This window comes from Canis lupus, chromosome 31, assembly GCF_003254725.2.
Source record: "Canis lupus dingo isolate Sandy chromosome 31, ASM325472v2, whole genome shotgun sequence".
NCBI classification, from domain to species: Eukaryota; Metazoa; Chordata; class Mammalia; order Carnivora; family Canidae; genus Canis; species Canis lupus.
Window position 1 is genome coordinate 27,698,047 of NC_064273.1, and position 18,574 is coordinate 27,716,620.

Consider the following 18,574-nt stretch of genomic DNA (forward strand, 5'->3'; position numbering starts at 1 on the left):
GGATTTTGATGGATTCTTGTCTCATATGTGTATCTTTCATCCATTTTGAGTTTATCTTTGTGTCTGGTGTAAGAGAATGGTCTAGTTTCATTCTTCTGCACGTGGCTGTCCAATTTTCCCAGCACCATTTATTGAAGAGACTGTTCTTTTTCCAGTGGATAGTCTTCCCTGCTTTGTCGAATATTAGTTGACCATAGATTGGAGGGGCCATTTCTGGATTCCCTATTACAGCCACTCTGGAAAACTGTGTGGAGGTTCCTCAAAGAGTTAAAAATGGATCTGCCCTACGGCCCAACAATTGCACTGCTGGGGATTTACCCCAAAGATACAGATGCAGTGAAAAACTGAGACACCTGCACCCCAGTGTTTATAGCAGCAATGGCCACAATAGCCAAACTGTGGAAGGAGCCTCGGTGTCCACTGACAGATGAATGGATAAAGAAGCTGTGGTCTCTATATACAATAGAATATTACTCAGCCATTAGAAACGACAAATACCCACCATTTGCTTCGACATGGATGGAACTGGAGGGTATTATGCTGAGTGAAATAAGTCAGTCGGAGAAGGACAAACATTATATGGTCTCATTCATTTGGGGAATATAAAAAATAGTGAAAGGGAATAAACAGGAAAGGAGAGAAAATAAGTGGGAAGTATCAGAGAGGGTGACAGACCATGAGAGACTCCTAACTCTGGGAAACGAAGAAGGGGTAGTGGAAGGGGAGGCGGATGGGGTGTTGGGGTGACTGGGTGACGGGCGCTGAGGGGGGCACTGGACGGGATGAGCACTGGGTGTTATGCTATATGTTGGCAAATTGAACTCCAATAATAAACAAACAAACGAACGAACGAACTTCAGTTAGTGGAAGTTGTCCCCTTTTGCTGCTGGCTCGGAAGACTTTTTACTCTGCAGACTAAACTTATTTTTATTTTTAAAAGATTTTATTTATTTATTCATGAGAGACACAGAGAGAGAGGCAGAGACATAGGCAGAGAGAGAAGCAGGCTCCCTGCAGGGAGCCTGATGCGGAACTCGATCGCAGGACCCTGGGATCACACCCTGAGCCAAAGGCAGATGCTCAACCACTGAGCCACCCAGGCGTCCCCCTATGATTTATTTTAATAAATGATTGAAGTCTGCTTTCCCTTTTGTGCACATTTAGGGAACAGTGCATTGGCTGAAGTTGAGAAGGGGATGGTGTTCATTTTTGTCCTCTATGTCCCAGTCCCCCCATGGGCTCCTGGGCAGCCGTGGGAAAGACAGGGCAATGAGTGGCCTTCCCTCCTTGCTTGATTTCATCGTCTTTTTGCCCAGGGTTGTCTTTGGCTCATTATCAGAATGCATCATTCCTTTTTCTTTGTTCCTCTTCCTTGCTTCACATATTTACCTTCACCTGGGCAGCTGAGGGCTGCTCGACAGACGTCATGTTGTCACGGAGATCATGGCCACAACACGTGTGGTTCCCAAAACTCCAGCTGCCCCTCGTTGGTCTCTTCCTCATACCTTTGCACAAAACAAGAACTAATGGAGGTAATGCTACTAAAGAAGCAGTGTTTTTTTAAAAAAGATTTTATTTATTTATTCATGAGAGACACAGAGACAGAGAGGCAGAGACACAGGCAGAGGGAGAAGCAGGCTCCTTGCAGGGAGCCCAATGTGGGACTCGATCCCAGGTCTCCAGGATCATGCCCTGGGCTGAAGGCGGCACTAAACCACTGAGCCACCCAGGGATCCCCTAAAGAAGTAGGTTTATAGAGAGTTGACTCTGGGCAGAGCAGGTATGGGTGGAATTGTGTCCACTCACTGTCCCCACCCTGCCACCGGGAAGGTATGTTGGAGTCCTCACCCCTGCTACCCCAGAATGGGACCTCCCTCATAGAGAGCACCTTTATAGAAGTAATAGAGTTGAGACAAGGTTATCGGGGTGGCCCCCAATCCAGTACGACCGGAGTCCTTCAAAGGAGGAGATTGGGATGCACAGGGAGTATATTATGTGAAGGTTACGGTGATGCTCCCCAAGCCAAAGAACCACCAGATGTGGGAGATGGGCCTGGAACAGGTCCTTTCCAGAACCTTCAGAGGGAGTGTGCCCTGTGGACCCCTTGATCCCTGCCTTTCAGCCCCCAGAACTGTGTAAGGGCCCATTTCTATTGTGGAGAGTCACCCAGTTTGTGGTGCTGAGATACAGCGCCGCAGGAATTAATGCAGCAGAGCATCGGGGAGCGAGCACTTGGGCAGCCCCAGTGGCTCAGCGGTTTAGCGCCGCCTTCAGCCCGGGGTGTGATCCTGGAGACCCGGGATCGAGTCCCACATCGGACTCCCTGCATGGGGCCTGCTCTTCCCTCTGCCTGTGTCTCTGCCTCTCTCTCTCTGTGTGTATCTCATGAATAAATAAATAAATAAAATCTTAAAAAAAAAATAAAAGTGAGCACTTCCCATATGCGGTGCTGTCACTGTCCTCACGGTATAGACGACCCCCCGAGGCAGGGAGGGACTGGGCGCTTTGCTCACGGCTACTCGAGCCCCACTTTGGTCAACCCTGGAACATCCGCCACTGCCTGTCCGCCTACTTCCCCGCCTGGCCCTTCCTTCCGTGGTTCTCCCTCTCAGGCTCCTTTCTGGGGCCTTCTTCGTGGCCGCATCTCTTGAGTATCTGCTTCCCCCCCAGTCCCCATCCTGTCCCCAAGCCTGAAGTAGCTCCTATCTGAATTTCTTTAGGTGGAAATTCAGACTCGTTAGCTAGGCACTGCATACTTCTCCAGCCTTTGCCCCTGACCTCATACCCTCTCCCTGGCCAGCTGGGCTGAATGTCTACACAGGCACATCTGTTGTCCCTGATGCCCGAGGCTTATTTTCACTTGGTGGGCTCCCGCTCTTTCTCCCGGTGTCACCTCCCACTTGGAAGACCTCTTGGCCCCTTGGGTGTGTTTTAAATGCTGGTTTTATTGCCCCTTCTCTGTCCCACTGTTTTAAACACCCCCTGTGCTTAAGCATTAAGCGTAATATTATAACTAAGTGTAGAGGTAGAAGAGGTGAGCAGTTCTTCTGTCATTCAGAGCCGTGGATTCAGGGTTAGTGAGGAGCCCTTTGAGCCCAGAGAAGAGACTCTGGGCTCAGAGTTGGAGGGGGACCTTGTTCTGGCCCCATCATCAGGGAGCTGTGCCACCTTCGGTGCAGCCGGAGTGAAAGACTTCTCCTGGCATCTCGGAGAGCTGGTGTGAGGATCAGAAGAGCAAGGAGATGGCAAGGATTTTTTTTTCAAAGGTTGAACTTTTTTATTAAAAAAAATGGTAGGAACGAATATAATTATCTTCTTTTAAAAATCAAAGACAGGGGCAGCCTGGGTGGCTCAGCGGTTTAGCACTGCCTTCAGCCCAGGGCATGATCCTAGTGTCCTGGGATCGAGTCCCACGTTCGGCTCCCTGCATGGGGCCTGCTTCTCCCTCTGCTTGTCTCTCTCTGTCTCTTTCTTTTTTTTCTCTCTCTCATAAATAAATAGAATCTTTAAAAAAAATAAAAATAAAAAAAATAAAAATCAAAGACAAAGTCCTGCCACATTGAGAGGGGCTCTGAAGGCAATCCCAGAGTGATTCTGCATGTTGGAATTACATACGAACGGTGACCATTTGGGAGACTAGCAATCACGTGGATAAATAATACCTACTCTAGCTCGTATATAAACACACCTGATTTTCATTATGTGAGGGGGTTATATTCCATAAGCCACTGCCTTACGACACCCGAATTAGCAAATACTGGACAGTTGTTCATAGGGAAATATATAACTTCTTTTTATGTGTCTTTCTGTTGAATGACACCATATTTAACATATATTGGGGATTTGTTAATATTGAACTCATGGCCAGCAGCGCTCTAACTCATGCCTGCGGGAAACTTCTCTAACACACACATGTTCTTTGCAAGGCCCATCCCAGCCTTCTGGAGCTGAGGCACACCCGATGGTGCTTCAGCACCATGCTTGGAGCACAGTTACCCACACCAAGCACAAAAATGTGAAAAGCACTGGTACCAAACAGACCATGGGAAGGATATTTTGTTTTGATATGAGAGCTGAATCCAGAAGGTAGAGTGTCCCCACACCTCAGCTGGGATTGGGCCTTTTTGCTGACAACAGCTTCTCAAGCTGGGAAAGCCCTGCAGCTGCTGATCTGGGAGTTACAAATAAATGTTCATAAGTAGGTGGATTTGCAAATACGGAATCGGTGAATAATGAGAATCAGCTGCCTGTGTCAGGGACTAGGGTCAGATTTTCCTCAACTTAACTTTCCAGAAGATAACAGGAGCCAGTAACTAGAGAAGAACTCTGGGGTGGTAGAGAATAAAGGAGATAAAATAGGGCTCAGAAGTGAGTGGTGTGCAATGAAATACCACCTCATCCCAGTCAGAATGGCTAAAATGAACAAGTCAGGAAAGAACAGATGTTGGCGAGGATGCAGAGATGGGGAACCCTCTTTACACTGTTGGTGAAAATGCAAGCTGGTGTAGCCACTCTGGAAAACAGTATGGAGGGTCCCAAAAAGTTGAAAATAGAACTACCCTATGAGCCAGCAATTGCCTTACTGGGTATTTATCTAGAAGATACAAATGTAGTGATCTGAAGGGGCACCTGAACCCCCAAAGTTTATAGCAGCAGTGTCCACTATAGCCAAACTATGGAAAGAGCCCAGATGTCCATCAACAGATGAACAGATAAAGAAGATGTGATACAGATATATATAAAAATGGAATATGACTCAGCCATCAAAAAAAAATCTTGCCATTTGCAACGATGTGGATGGAACTAGAGGGTATTATGCTAAGTGAGATAAGTCAGTCAGGGAGAGACAGTTATATGATCTCACTCATGCGGAATATAAGAAACAAAACAGCATCATAGGGGAAGGGAGGAAAAAAATAAAACAAGATGCAATCAGAGAGGGAGACAAACCATAAGAGACTCTTTTTTTTTTTTTTAAGATTTTATTTATTTATTCATGAGAGACACAGAAAGAGGCAGAGACACAGGCAGAGGGAGAAGCAGGCTCCATGCAGGGACCCTGATGTGGGACTCCATCCCAGGTCTCCAGGATCAGTCCCTGGGCTAAAGGCAGCACTGAACCGCTGAGCCACCAAGGCTGCCTCAAGAGACTCTTAATCATAGAAAACCAACTGAGGGTCACTGGGGAGCAAGAGAGTGGGGGATGGGGTAACTGGGTGATGGGCATTAAGAAGGGCATGTGATGTGATGAACCCTGGGTGTTATATAAGTTATATAGTGAATCACTGACCTCAGCCTCTGAAACCACTAACACATTATATGTTAATTAATTGGATTTAAAAATTTTTTTTAAAAGGTATGATTCACGAAAAGAAAAAAGAGTAATAGGTATAATCACTCAGCTGGCATCATTTGCTTCAACGTGGATGGAACTGGAGGGTATTATGCTGAGTGAAATAAGTGAATCGGAGAAGGACAAACATATGGTCTCATTCATTTGGGGAATATAAATAATAGTGAAAGGGAATAGAAGGGAAGGGAGAAGAAATGGGTGGGAAATGTCAGAAAGGGAAACAGAACATGAAGACTCCTAACTCTGGGAAGTGAACTGGGGGTGGTGGGAGGGGAGGAGGGCGGGGGGTGGGGGTGAATGGGTGACGGTCACTGAGGGGGGCACTTGACGGGATGAGCACTGGGTGTTATTCTGTATGTTGGCAAATTGAACACCAATAAAAATAAATTTATTATTAAAAAAATAAATAAAAGTAGCCATCCTAAAAATAGATAAATAAATAGATAAATAAGTAAGTAAATAAATAAATAAATAAATGGTTGTATGTAAAATTAAGTAACAGATTACGAATAGCAGGCATAAAATGAGGACAGTCAGAAAAAAATGTCCACAGTGGAGGGATACAGAAGAATAAATAAGCAGCTTCTAGGAGAATTAGGGAAGTGTGCCCCCCACCCCCACCAGAGCCATTTGGTGCAGCTGAGCCTGCTGGGGAAGTTTTAAATCCATCCCCGGGGGGAATGTGCCAGGGACTCAATTAAGGAGGAATATAAAGAGCATGGCCAGGCCAGCCCAGCTACTATGTGGGCGCCCGTATTTCTTTACATTTGTCCAGCCTCCCCTGCGTCTGTGAAATACAAAGAGAGAAATACTGTTACTTCCCCTAATTCTAACTCAAAACCAAAGAACAGGCAAGCCAAATGACCTGTGCAAAATTCTCCACGGATCCAGTGAGGAGGCTGTAATGGATGTAAGGTCACTCAGACTGGGCCCAAGCACAGCCTTTGGGATACGCTATTTACATTCATTTTCAACTTTTAGAAACTTGCCTGTTCTGGTTTTGTCCCCTGCTTAGGAAACAAGACTCGTTCTACCCCAAGTACAGCAAACCTGTCCTGCTCCTAAATCTAATTGCTGGGACCTTCCAAATAGCTTTCTGAGATTATGGTGCTACTCACCAAACATCATCATCATGTCTAAAGGTAAAAAAAAAAAAAAAAAGTTTCATTATTATGAGCAGTGAAATCACTCTATAATTTTCCAATTAACTGACTGCAGCACAAAATGCATGCCCTGAAGTCTTCATTTCGACGTTGAGCATATCCCATGTCCCTTGATCATCCTACACATTTCGGCAGTGGGCAGACACGAAGAAAGCAATCTGAAGTTGAAAGGCTGTTTACCAGGCGGGCAGGGAGGCAGCACCTGTCCGCCCCCACGGCCGTCCCTGGGCTGGGCTATGTGGGGCCTTCTGGTTGGTCAGCTTCCCTGAGTGTTTCTGAGAGCCTTTTGTTGTACAGGGGGATAGAGCAGCTAATTTGGCCAGTTCCAAGCAGGAAAGATCAAGTGTAGATTTCATATCTGACTTTCAAGTGCTGGTAAAAAGTTGCATTAAGTTATCGAATGCACTGCGATCCCCCTCCTTCATCGCCAAGTGGCTGTGTAGTTTGGGGGTTGCTCGGCATCCCAAAGAAAAGGAAACGTATTCCGTTTAGGTGCTTGAGGCAAATGGGGATTGATCCAGTTACCTTCACACTAACCTAATCCAGATGGTGTTCACTGCATAACTTTCTGGGTTTAGTACCTGATTACCAAACAAGGTGTTCATTTTCATGGGATTTTTGAAAACTTTGGTTGAAAAGCGTGAAGGAGCTCCTGCCGGACCCGTTCAGAATAAAATAGTGAGCATGATCATAAGATTATAATTCAAGGGATGCCTGGATGGCTCGGCGGTTGAGGGTTGAGCATCTACCTTTGGCTCAGGGTGTGATCCTGGAGTTTCAGGATCAAGTCTCACATCAGGCTGCCTGAAGGGAGCCTGCTTCTCCCTCTGCCTATGTCTCTCTCATGAATAAATAAATAAAAAGTCTTAATAAAAAAGGTTTGTAATTCAAGCCCAACACAGCATGCTTGGAATAATTTTTAATCAGTTGATTTGTACCCTTCTTTTTCTGTGTCTATATATGAAAATATGTATGTATATTATGGTATATATATATGGTAGATGTCATACATATATGCATATACAATATGGTATATTACTGTGTCGTAAATTGGGGATTAAGTTCTCCCAGGATCACTCCATCATGGCCATGGAAATTATACTTAGGAAGGCATATGAGGGGATCCTGGGGTGGCTCAGCGGTTTAGCGCCTGCCTTTGGCCCAGGGTGTGATCCTGGAGACCCGGGATCGAGTCTCACGTCGGGCTCCTGGTGTGGAGTCTGCTTCTCCCTCTGCCTGTGTCTCTGCCTGCCCCTCTCTCTCTCTGTCTGTCTTTCATAAATGAATAAATTTTTTAAAAAATCTTTTAAAAAAGGAAGGCATATGAAATTAAAGGGTTTAGGGATACTTGGGTGGCTCAGTAGTTAAGTGTCTGCCTTTGGCCCGGGGTGTGATCCTGGAGTCCCGGGATTGAGTTCCACGTCGGGCTCCCTGCAGGGAGCTTGCTTCTCCTTCTGCCTGTGTCTCTGCCTCTCTGTGTGTGTCTTTCATGAATAAATAAATAAAATCTTAAAAAAAAAAAAAGAAAGGGTTTGTTATTCTCACAGGTCCTAGAGGAGAGAGGCATGGAGGCCACACAGGGGGCCATATGGGAGGAGTGCCCAGGAAGCACCTCAACCAACCAAGAGCTGAGAGAGAGAGCACCTGTAGGCAAGGGCCTTTACTGGGGGTTAGGTGGAAGTCACAAGCAAAGGCATGAGGCATTTTATTGGTGTGTTTGAATGTGACTAGGTCATGGTCAGGGAGCCTAAGAAGGGGAACTGGTTAGCAGGGGGCCAGCCTTATGACCCCGATCACTGCTCAGGAAAATTGAAGTTTTAAGATACAATTACATAGTGAGATGTGTAGGAACTGGGTGATGCCAGTTGCTGTAAGCATTCGTCAGAATCTGCTATTCATTCCCTTCTGACCGCCTCTTGCTCTGCTCGTCTTCCTCACTCTCTTACACATTTAAAAACAATCCCCTGCCCTCCTACTATATGTCAGATTCTTTCTGGGTGCCAGGGACAGAGTGACAAATGAAAAAAGTCTCTCTTACATTCAAAAGCAGGGAAGCTGACAGTAGATCTCTGTGCAGTGAAATACAGCAAAATCAGGCATGGGGGGGTGCATTAGGTGTGCTGCTTTGCAGAGCACCTGGGGGAGGCCTGTCTTATAAGGTTACCTGTGAACAGAGAGCAGGGTGTAGGGAGGAAGGGAAATAGATATTTGGAAGAAGATGGTTTTAGGCAAATAGAGCAGCCAAAGCAAAATCCCAAGGTCGGAGTGTTGGTGGCATTTCTAAGAAACAAGAAGACCACTGTGGCCATAGCCAAAGGGAGGATGGTAGGAGATGAGGTCATATAGGGAGAAGGGACCCTGATCACAAAATGACATTAGGTTTTTGTTTGGGAGGGAGTTGCAAAGTCATGCAGTGGATTGACGTGTGTAGACAGATGCTTAGCCAGGCATGGGGATTCGAAATCCCTACACATAAATTGACACAGGGTATCTGCACAGAAAAATCCACTTAAAAATATACATAATTCTAAAGGGGAAAGTCTCGGGCTTGATGAATCACAGGGTAGGTGTGCAGATAGAGAAAACAAGGATGTATTAGGAGAAAGGTAACAAGATAGAAGATGCTTTGGGTTAGTGACTCCCAGCAAACTAGCATTGGATACAAGAATTCCAAGTCCTGGGGGCAATGGGAAAGTCTCCATATGCCTGGCAGCTGGTCACTGGGTGCCATCTGGCATCCCTGAAAGATACAGGATATTCATTTCTCAAGGCGGAAAAGTCACAGAAAGAGCCAGGGGACATTGTCACTTTACTCCACAAAGGTTCCCAGTCAGTTTCCAAGGTTAGATTTTCCATATGATTAGAAGTTTGAGAGTATTTTAATCAGTACACTTTGGGGTTCCTTTAAATGCTCTTGGAACAATGCAAACATGGGAAGTTTGTAGGTTTGATGCTTTTGGAAATAGCATTTTTATTTGGTTTTAAGAAAACCAAGCAGTTTTGTTCTCAAAGGGAATGGCTGACTTTGTTGAGAAAAAGTGGTCAGAAACTGGATTTCAGGAATTTGTAGGCTGAATAGTGGCTTATCAGAAGCCAGCAAACTTAACCCAAATTAGCACTTAGCTGGTTCTTTTCGGGGATCGTTGTACTCATTTCTGTGAAAAATGCTTCCATGGCACCCTGAAACCTGAGGACAAATGATTGATGGCAGAATCCCCCCCATGGTGGAGATTAGCCCCTCTTTGGGGGCCATTTTTTAAAAAGATTTTTCTTATTTATTCATGAGAGATATACACAGAGGGAGGCGGAGACACAGGCAGTGGGAGAAGCAGGCTCCCTGCGGGGAGCCTGATGCGGGATTCGATCCCAGGACCCCAGGATCACAACCTGAGCTGGAGGCAGACGCTCAACCACTGAGCCAGACAAGCATTCCATGGGGGAGGCAATTTCATAGAATATGAAAACAAACATCATCTCCTCTTTTATCAGATGTCTTTGTCCCAAGGCCAAACCAAGGCAAAGCTGGAAAGAGGTGGAGTATTTGGAGTATTTCTTGTCCTTGCCTTCTCTGGGGCTCTCTCCTCCAGAGATTGGACTGCCAATCTATTTTCCTTCTAATACACTCACTCTCTCCTCAGGGAAGAAAAACAACCTGCCAGCCACCATATAAGGTGCCCTACTTAATGCTATTTCTAATCCCTTGCACGTCAACCCTCTCAAAAAGTAAGCGTGTCTCTGGTTTTACAGATGAGATCTAAAGAGGCTATACTCCACTTCCCCAAAGAAGCATCTGATCTGAGTGGGCCCAGAGCCTGATTTCCCCATGTCATAGCCCATGGCCACCACCTCTGTGTTTTGGCACTTCTGACCCAAGGTCAACACTCTCTGGAGTGAAGAACACTCGCCATCCAGTGTGTTGACAGCCCCACGCCCTCTCCCCCATCCATCAGTGTACAGAACCAAGTATATCGCCTGCCTGAGAACCTTCTTGTCTCTGCTTTCCACTTTTGCTAATGGAGTTTTAAAAAAGTCAGTGATGTTGCGGAGACTGATGACTAATTAACGAGGCCTCTAATCCCTTTTAACGCATTAGTAATTTAACTCACTTTAATTGCAGCAAGGTCTTAACTCAAATAAATGACTCCCGGATGAGAACTGAAAGTCCTGTGGAATGGCGTCAACAATACGCATCACAAACCAACGCAGTATGTTTGGTGAAAATTGAGGTACTTCTCAAAGTCCTGGCAGATTTCTACTCAACATGAGTACTGATTGAGAGAATGCTGGAGTACTTGGGTAGGCTAGCTGCTGAAACAAACGACTCCCAAATCTTAGGGGGAATAACAGAATAAAGGATGGGTTCTTGCTCATGCCGTGACCCAGTGTAATTGTAAAGCGAGAGGCTGTGTTCCATGCAGTCATTCAGGGACCCAGGTTCCCTCCATCTTGTGCCTTCCCCATCTTTTCCGGATTCTCAGAGCTGTCCATGTCCCTTCTGTCTTCCACATGTGACAGCAGATGGGGAGAGAGAGGGAGTGGAGGATCACATGGAATCTCTAGGGCCAGATCTGAAAGTGGCAAACATCACTTCTGCCCTGTTTTCATTGGCCAGAACTTTCTACTGGCCCACATGATTGTAAGGGGGAGTGGGAAATACACCCCTCCCACGTGCTCAGAAGACAATGTATGGTCCCTACTCCATCGAGACTCCCAGTTCACCTTCTGTCCTCCTCTGGTCTGTTCTGGGACCAGGACCAGTTCATCACTCAAAATCAGAGAGCTACCGTTGGTCCTCCCTAGCCTCGCGATTCCCCATCAAACATCCAACACACACACACCGATGGCTCTTGTTCTCTCCATAATTAACCTCCAGGTTCGACTTTTTTGGGCCAAACCTGGCCCTAGAGAAAAGACCTAAACTGACCTCATTCAGAGATCTGAATGCCCTTGGGTGTGTGGTGCCCAGTCATGAGCCCTTCATCCATTGTGGGGCCTTTCCTGCTCTCTTAGAAACACTGACTCATTGCCCTAGAGCCACATGGGCTGCCCCCTGCTCCTGCTTTTGCCAATTCTCTAAACACACTCCCAAACACAAAAGAAAAAAAATGCTCTTCTGGAAAGGAACTTCAAACATGTAGAAACACCTTTGAGTATTTGTGAATAAAAGGGTGTAGTCTCTTATCAAAAGCATTAATGCACCGGAGGGTGCTGTCCCATTATATAAGCAGGGGAGGGTAGAGGGCAACAGAATTCTACTCTCTTCCCAGAAGGAAGATGGGGAAATTGGAAATTGGCCCCCGGTGATTAGAGGACTTTAGCACTCGGATGTGAGGCCAGCAACTGATGTACTTATATCCTGTGCCTCAAGTGACTCAGGCAGCATCAGCCCTTGGGAAACCTGGACTCTCATGGAGGGCTCTGCCTTCAGAAAAGGAAGGAGGAAGAATTCGCAGCTTGTTTGGCCTGTTCTAAATATTGGCAATGTTGTAAGCCTTAATTATTTTTTAAAAGATTAAAAAAAAAATAATCTCTGCACCTAACGTGGGGCCCGAACTTACAGCCCTGAGATCAAGAGTCTTGTGCTCCACTGACTGAGCCAGCCAGGTACCCGGTAAACTTTAATTATTAAAAAAAAGGAAAGGAAAGGAAAGGAAAGGAAGAGAAGGAGAGAGGAAGAGGAAGAAAGGAAGGGACAGAGGGAGGAAGGAAGACAGGCAAGAGGGAAGGTGTTCTTTTCCCCTCAGGCTGAGCAGTGACAGTTCTGGACCTCGAGGGTGGCCACCAGGCTGTGTACTTGTCTCTGAGTTGATGGTAAGACCATCAACTGTACTTAGAGCATCATCAGTGCTTAGAGCAGACAGGACTGACCGGGAATGTGGTTTGATTTGCCAGCGACCAAAGAGCTCTGGGGAGATTTGTGTTCTTCGGGGTTGACAGTACAATAGCCATCCCCTTGACGGGTGCTGTGGGTTATGGCTGATAAAGATGCTGATAGAGATATTGTCTGATCTTCACCGTAAAGCATGAGGACACCAATGCTGAGAGGTGATGGGCACAGTCACACACCTTACATCCCACTGGGAACCCTGCTCTGGGGTGTTTACTCCTCTGCTGCATGCTCCTTCTCCCTGTCCCCCAATACTGCGTGATGAGGATTCTGAAGCCATATGGGATCCTGAAATCGGTCAAGTTAAACACAGCTGTCAGCCCTGACTGTGGTTTATGAAACTCTAGATGTTTCCTCAAGAATGATGTGCTTGGGGGCACCCAGGTGGTGCAGTTATTGAAGCGTCTGACGGTTTCGGCTCAGGTTGTGATCTCAGGGTCATGATCTCAGGGTCTTCAGATGGAGCCCCGCATCAGGCTCCAAGCTCAGTGCAGAGTCTGCTTTGGATTCTCGCTCTCTCTCTCTTCCTCTGCCCGTCCAGCTTGTGTGCTCTCTCAGTCTCCCTAAAATAAATCAATAAATCTTTAAAAAGAAAAAAAAAAGAATGGTGTGCTTAACAATAACCCTCAGATGATTCATGCAAGAGAAAAAAAGGGAGGGCTGGTCAATTCTGTGTGACAATTGCAGTCGCTGCAGCATTGGCGTATCTGTGGCTCTGGGAAGCCCTGCAGGGAAAGATCTGTGTTCGCCTTGTTTTAACCCATACACCCCAAGCTCATTTTGCTATAACACCTCCTTTCTCCCCCTGTGTAATGTTTGTTCCTCTCCTAGAACACTTTGGAGCACACCCATGATTCCTTGAAAAATTAGTCATTTGCATTCTGGTCATTCTCTGGTCCCTGGAATCTTTTCTGGATAAATGGGGTTTCCGTATAAAAGTGACTGGGGTGAGAATCTCACTCAAGTCAGAATGAGTGACTTGCCCTCGTCTTTCTGAACACAGAGGAGAACTCCTGCCCCTCTAAGGGGCCCCTTCCCCATGAGTTATCCTTTTATTTTTTTATTTTTTTTTCTTTTTTCTTTTTTTTTTTTTAATTAATTTATTTGTGATAGTCACAGAGAGAGAGAGGGAGAGAGAGAGGCAGAGACACAGGCAGAGGGAGAAGCAGGCTCCATGCACCGGGAGCCCGACATGGGATTCGATCCCGGGTCTCCAGGATCGCGCCCTGGGCCAAAGGCAGGCGCCAAACCGCTGCGCCACCCAGGGATCCCGAGTTATCCTTTTAAAAAAAGGAAATATAAAAGCCTTTATCTAAACTACTCTAAGATTTGCCCAACCCAGCCAGGCCTTTCCAGATGATCCTTTGAGGAACTGATTTCTTAACAGTTTGCTCTTCTACCTTCTTTCAGGGCAGTAAATATTTGCCCACACACATAGAGCTGGCCCCAGAGTTCTGGCTGAGTGTATTAAGAAATAAAGTATTTTTGACTGATCCAGCGTGATGGGGTATTTGATTTAGAGAGAACCATTAACATAAAGCTGCATTGGTGGTCTCTGTTTAAAAGGGATCTCATTTGGATCAGCCAAGAAACCAAGGTGTGGAGAAGCTGAGCGCTATAGTCTGAATGTTAGAGTTCCTCCAAAATTCATATGTTGAAATCCTAGGCCCCAAAGGTGATGGCATTAGGAGGTAGGGCCCCTGGGAGGTGATTAGGTCAATAGGGTGGACTCTTCATGAATGAGATTCCCTACCCCTCATGAATGTTTTATAAAAGAGATGCCACAGAGTTCTGTAGCCCCTTTCACCATGTGAGGACGCAGCAAGATGGTGCCAGCTCTGAACCAGGAAGAGGGACCTAACTAAAATCCAACCACGTTGGTACCTTGATCTTCGGCCTCCAGCCTCCAGAACTGTGAGAAATGAATTTCTGTTGTTTATAGGCCATCTGAGCTGCCATGTTTGGCTATAACAGCCTGAATGGGCTAAATGTGATATATTGACTCTACACAGCGCAATGGAAAGAGCGCGCCCACTCAGTGGGGAAGCCGGATGGCACATCGGAAGGGGCATTAGATGGGGAGTGGGTCATCTGTCATCTGCCCCTTGTTCAACCTTGGCAGCAGGCTCCTGCTCCATCCCAGTTCCTACCTTTATCCTGGGAGATGCCTGTTCAGAGGGCCCCCTCGTTTCCAGCAACCTTCCCTCCCACCCACTTCTCACACCCTCTTCCATGGCCGCCTCTTGGACATTTCCATCATCTGCAACTGCCCCACCTCAGAATCATGTGGGGTGCAACCTCCTGCCTCTCCAGCCTGCCGGTGTGGTTGCACCCATTCTGACCTTGTTGGATCTCAGCAGACCTCTATTTTCTTGGGCCTCGCTATGCTCATTTCCTAGTTTGGAGCCCACGTTCCCAACATTGCAAGCATCCTCTTGCTAATGTCCACTTTTGAATGTGTTCAACCTCAACCCACAGTAAGAAACATAATTTACATGCAACTTAAGGCTCATCTGCATATGTATTTATAGACACACACGCATACATAGGTCTCCCCTAGCTTGAACTTAATCACAGTTATTTAAAAATCTGACCCTGGACATGAGTTCTTATAACTTCAGCCCTGTGTCTCTCCTCATCTTTGCCAAGTTGTTGCAAGAGTCATCTGTATAAACTGTGTTGTTTCCTATGGCTGCTGTAACAAATCATCACACGCTTGGTGGCTTAAAACAGCACAGATTTATTTTCTTACGGCTCTGGAAATCGGAGGTCTAAAATCGAGGTGTCGGCAATGCTTCATTCTTCTGGAGGCTTCAGGGCACAATCTGCTTCCTCACCTGTTCCAGTCTCTAAAAACCACCTACATTCTTTAGCTTGTGGCTGCATCATTCCAATCTCTGGTTCCACCGCCGCATCTTTTATTGACATTGACCTTCTTCTGAGGACCTTGGTGATTATATGGAGCCTTTCAGATCCTCCAGGGTCGCCCCCCCCCCATCTCCAGATTGCTGACTTAATCACATCCCTAAAGTCCCTTTTACGATGTAAAGGAACATGTTCCCAGGCTCTGGGTATGGGGACCTGGGACATCACTGGGAGTGGAGGGTACTCTTCTGTCTACCACAGGAACCATCTGGGATTTCCTCCAATTCCACTTAGTTTTCAACCTTTTCCAAACTGGCTAGTGTCCCCACTCACCATCTCAATTGCCTCTTGAAAAGGTCCTTGACGTCCTCCGTGTTGCTGAAAACCATGAGTAGTTCTGATTTGTCCTTCCTCCTGACCTCGTAGCAGCTTCTGACATCGTGGGCCAATCAGAATGAGATGTGGGAAGCACCTGTGGAGAACCCTGAGGTGTGAAGGCCAGTGTCTGTCCTCACGAGCATCTCCTGCTGTCACTCTGGAGTAGCATCTAGTGTAGATGCAGTTGGCTGTAGATCGTAGTATCCAACCACTGCCCTTGTCCTGTCCATCCTCCATAGGCTCCATGATGTCTAGACTTTCCTCACTGGTTTAAAAGCATTGGTCAGATAACTGTAGGTAAATGTTTTTTTTAAACAAACAGTTTTATTTACCCACAAAAAAGCACACCTATCACGAATGTGTAGCTGGGTGAACTTTCACAAAGTAAAACATGTATCCATCCTTCAGCTCAAGAAAAGAGCTTTGGCCAGCTCACCCACATGTCCCCTCTCTGTCACTAACCCCTCTCCTTCCAAAGGTAACACTGTTCTGGGGAAGCCCAGGTGGTTTTAATCTTTTTTCTTTTAAACATACTTTGGTTTGTACAAAAGGTTTAGGTACACGACAAAATTGAGGGGAAGATACAGAGTGTTCCCAAATATCCCTAGTCCCTATGCAAGCCCAGCCTCCCGCCTCATCAACATTCCCTGTCGGAGTGGTAAATGTGTTACACTGATGAACCTACATTGACACATCACGATATGGACCAAAGTCCATAGTTTACTCTGGATTCGCTCTGGTGTTTTGTGTTCTGTAGGTTTTGACAATGTGTTGTGACTTTGTCCATCACTAGAGTGTCACGCAGAGAAGTTTTATTGCCCTGAGATCCTCCATGCCCCACCCTGCTCATTCCTCCATTCCCCCAAACCTCTGACAACTACTGGTCTTTTTTTTACCATCACCATAGTTTTGCCTTTTCCAGGTTATCATGTTGTTGGGATCATATAGTCTGCTGCCTTTTCGGATTGGCTTCTTTTACTTAATAATATGCATTTACATCTCCTCTGTCCTTTTTTAAAAATACTTTATTCATGAGAGACATGGAGAGAGAGAGAGAGGCAGAGACATAGGCAGAGGGAGAAGCAGGCCCCATGGAGGGAGCCCCATGTGGGACTCGATCCTGGGACTCCAGAATCACACCCTGGGCCGAAGGCAGATGCTTAACCACTGAGCCACCCAGGTGTCCCTCCTCTATGTCTTTCTGCAGCTTTATAGCTCATTTCATTTTAGTGCTGAATAATCTTCCATTGCCTGCACATAGGCATAAGTTTTTGAAGAAGGAATTGGATTGACTCCAGAGCAGATTTTACTGCTGGAGTATCTTCTCCGTACCTCGTAGGGTTAGAACTGACACACTGGGAGGGGCTCCCTTTTCCCCTCAAAGTATAGAAGGGCCCAGAAGGCCTCTAGAAGCCATTCTCTGCATTGAGCTTCTGCCTCGAGAACATGGCTCTCAGTATGGCATGCAGCGTGGCTCAGGCCACTGCAATGCACTCATGTCATGTTTTGATGTAAATGGTCCTACGGACTTCAAGTTCTGTTTATAGGGGATAGATGGACTACATGACAGAGAGAAGAAAGGTCATGGCCCAAGCAGCAGAAGTTTCCTTCCCCACTCATGTAACAGTTTGTGGAGAAGGCTCCTTGAAGCTTCTCCAGGAATCTGGGACCCAGGCCCCTTCTGTCTTGTGCCTCCAACACTCCCACAACCTTCTCGCTTCCCTCATCTAACTAGAGGACACATGGACTGCTGGACAAGCCATTAGTACCAGGATTAATTTAACATTTTAGTCAGCTGGTCATCCAGCGTGGTCCTGGGGAATGATGTGCTGATGGGCAAGAAAGGTTTTGTTTGCCTTTTTTTTTTTTTTTTTAAAGATTTTTAAGTGTATTTATTCACGAAAGACACACAGAGAGAGGCAGAGACACAGGCAGAGAGAGAAGCAGGCTCCCTGCAGGGAGCCCGACATGGGACTCAATCCTGGGATTCCAGGATCAGGCCCTGGGCCGAAGGCAGGTGCTTAACTGCTGAGCCACCCAGGCGTCCTGGCAAGAAAGTTTTAGTGATGAGTTTGAAGAGCTACAAGGTGGGGGTACCAGCCTGGGGAGCTTCGGGGTGGGTGCCAGCCGAGGGCAGCATCAGGGTGACCCTGAATTTGGGGTGTGGCTCATAACGGGGAGCTGAGATCCCACAAAGGACGTTGGAGCTTTCACAACTCATGGCTTCATTGGGGTCTGCCCAATAAAGATGTTGACCTGTGGCTCTTGGACCACCGAGGGGGGCAGTCTCTGCCCGGCCTCCCTCTCGGTGCCTGGCAGGGAGCCCAGTGGGAATGAGGACATTGTTCCAACCAGCAGGACCCTGACTCACAGCCCCACTGCCTGATGTCAGGTCTGCTGCTCAAGCAAGAGTCCACTTCCCGAAGTGAAGCCACGTCGGGGTAGCTGACCTCTTAGCCTGCTTCCAAGGGTGGAATGGAAGAAAGGAGTTGCAGTGAGAGACCTCAGGTCTGGGTTACATGTGAAGGTGGGCACCCCGACTCTTCACCTTCAGGTTGGCAAGCATGACCAACCTATGGCAGATGGCACGGTCCCTTTCACTGTGTCTTTCAGGGAAGGCCAGGGACCTGCAGTGGGTGCCCTTTGCAGAGAATCCTGGTCTGAGAGGATTTGGAAATTTCAACGTGGATAACTTGAGCCCAGGGCGGTCTGTGTGGGAATAGGGGAGTTCTGCAACTGCCCTCCTCCACGGCCCCCTCCGCCCCCTCAGTGGCCAAGGCCTGCCAAACCCGTCTCCCACACACCTCACCAGAAAGTCCCTGGCTTCCCTCCCAGCTGCCTTGCAACTGACCTCATGAGGTGTGAGAAGGAGGAAAAGAATCTGCATTTCAGACAAACCTTCCTTCCTCCTTTCTGAGAAGCGGTCCG

At 46.9% G+C, this 18,574-nt stretch overlaps 1 protein-coding gene across 9 annotated transcripts in view; it reads left to right on the plus strand.

Annotated features, from left to right (window-relative positions):
* Positions 1–18,574, plus strand: part of EVA1C (eva-1 homolog C) — a 79,736-nt gene that overhangs the window by 18,179 nt on the left and 42,983 nt on the right. Inside the window, exon 1 of one of the 9 annotated variants that reach the window (XM_025449716.3) lies at positions 6,390–6,495. The exons of the other annotated variants lie outside the window; for them this stretch is intronic. Coding sequence (XP_025305501.3) covers positions 6,486–6,495 — 10 coding nt within the window. The 5' untranslated portion in view covers positions 6,390–6,485. Of the gene's footprint in view, positions 1–6,389; positions 6,496–18,574 lie in introns of those variants that run through there. 9 annotated transcript variants of the gene reach the window in all.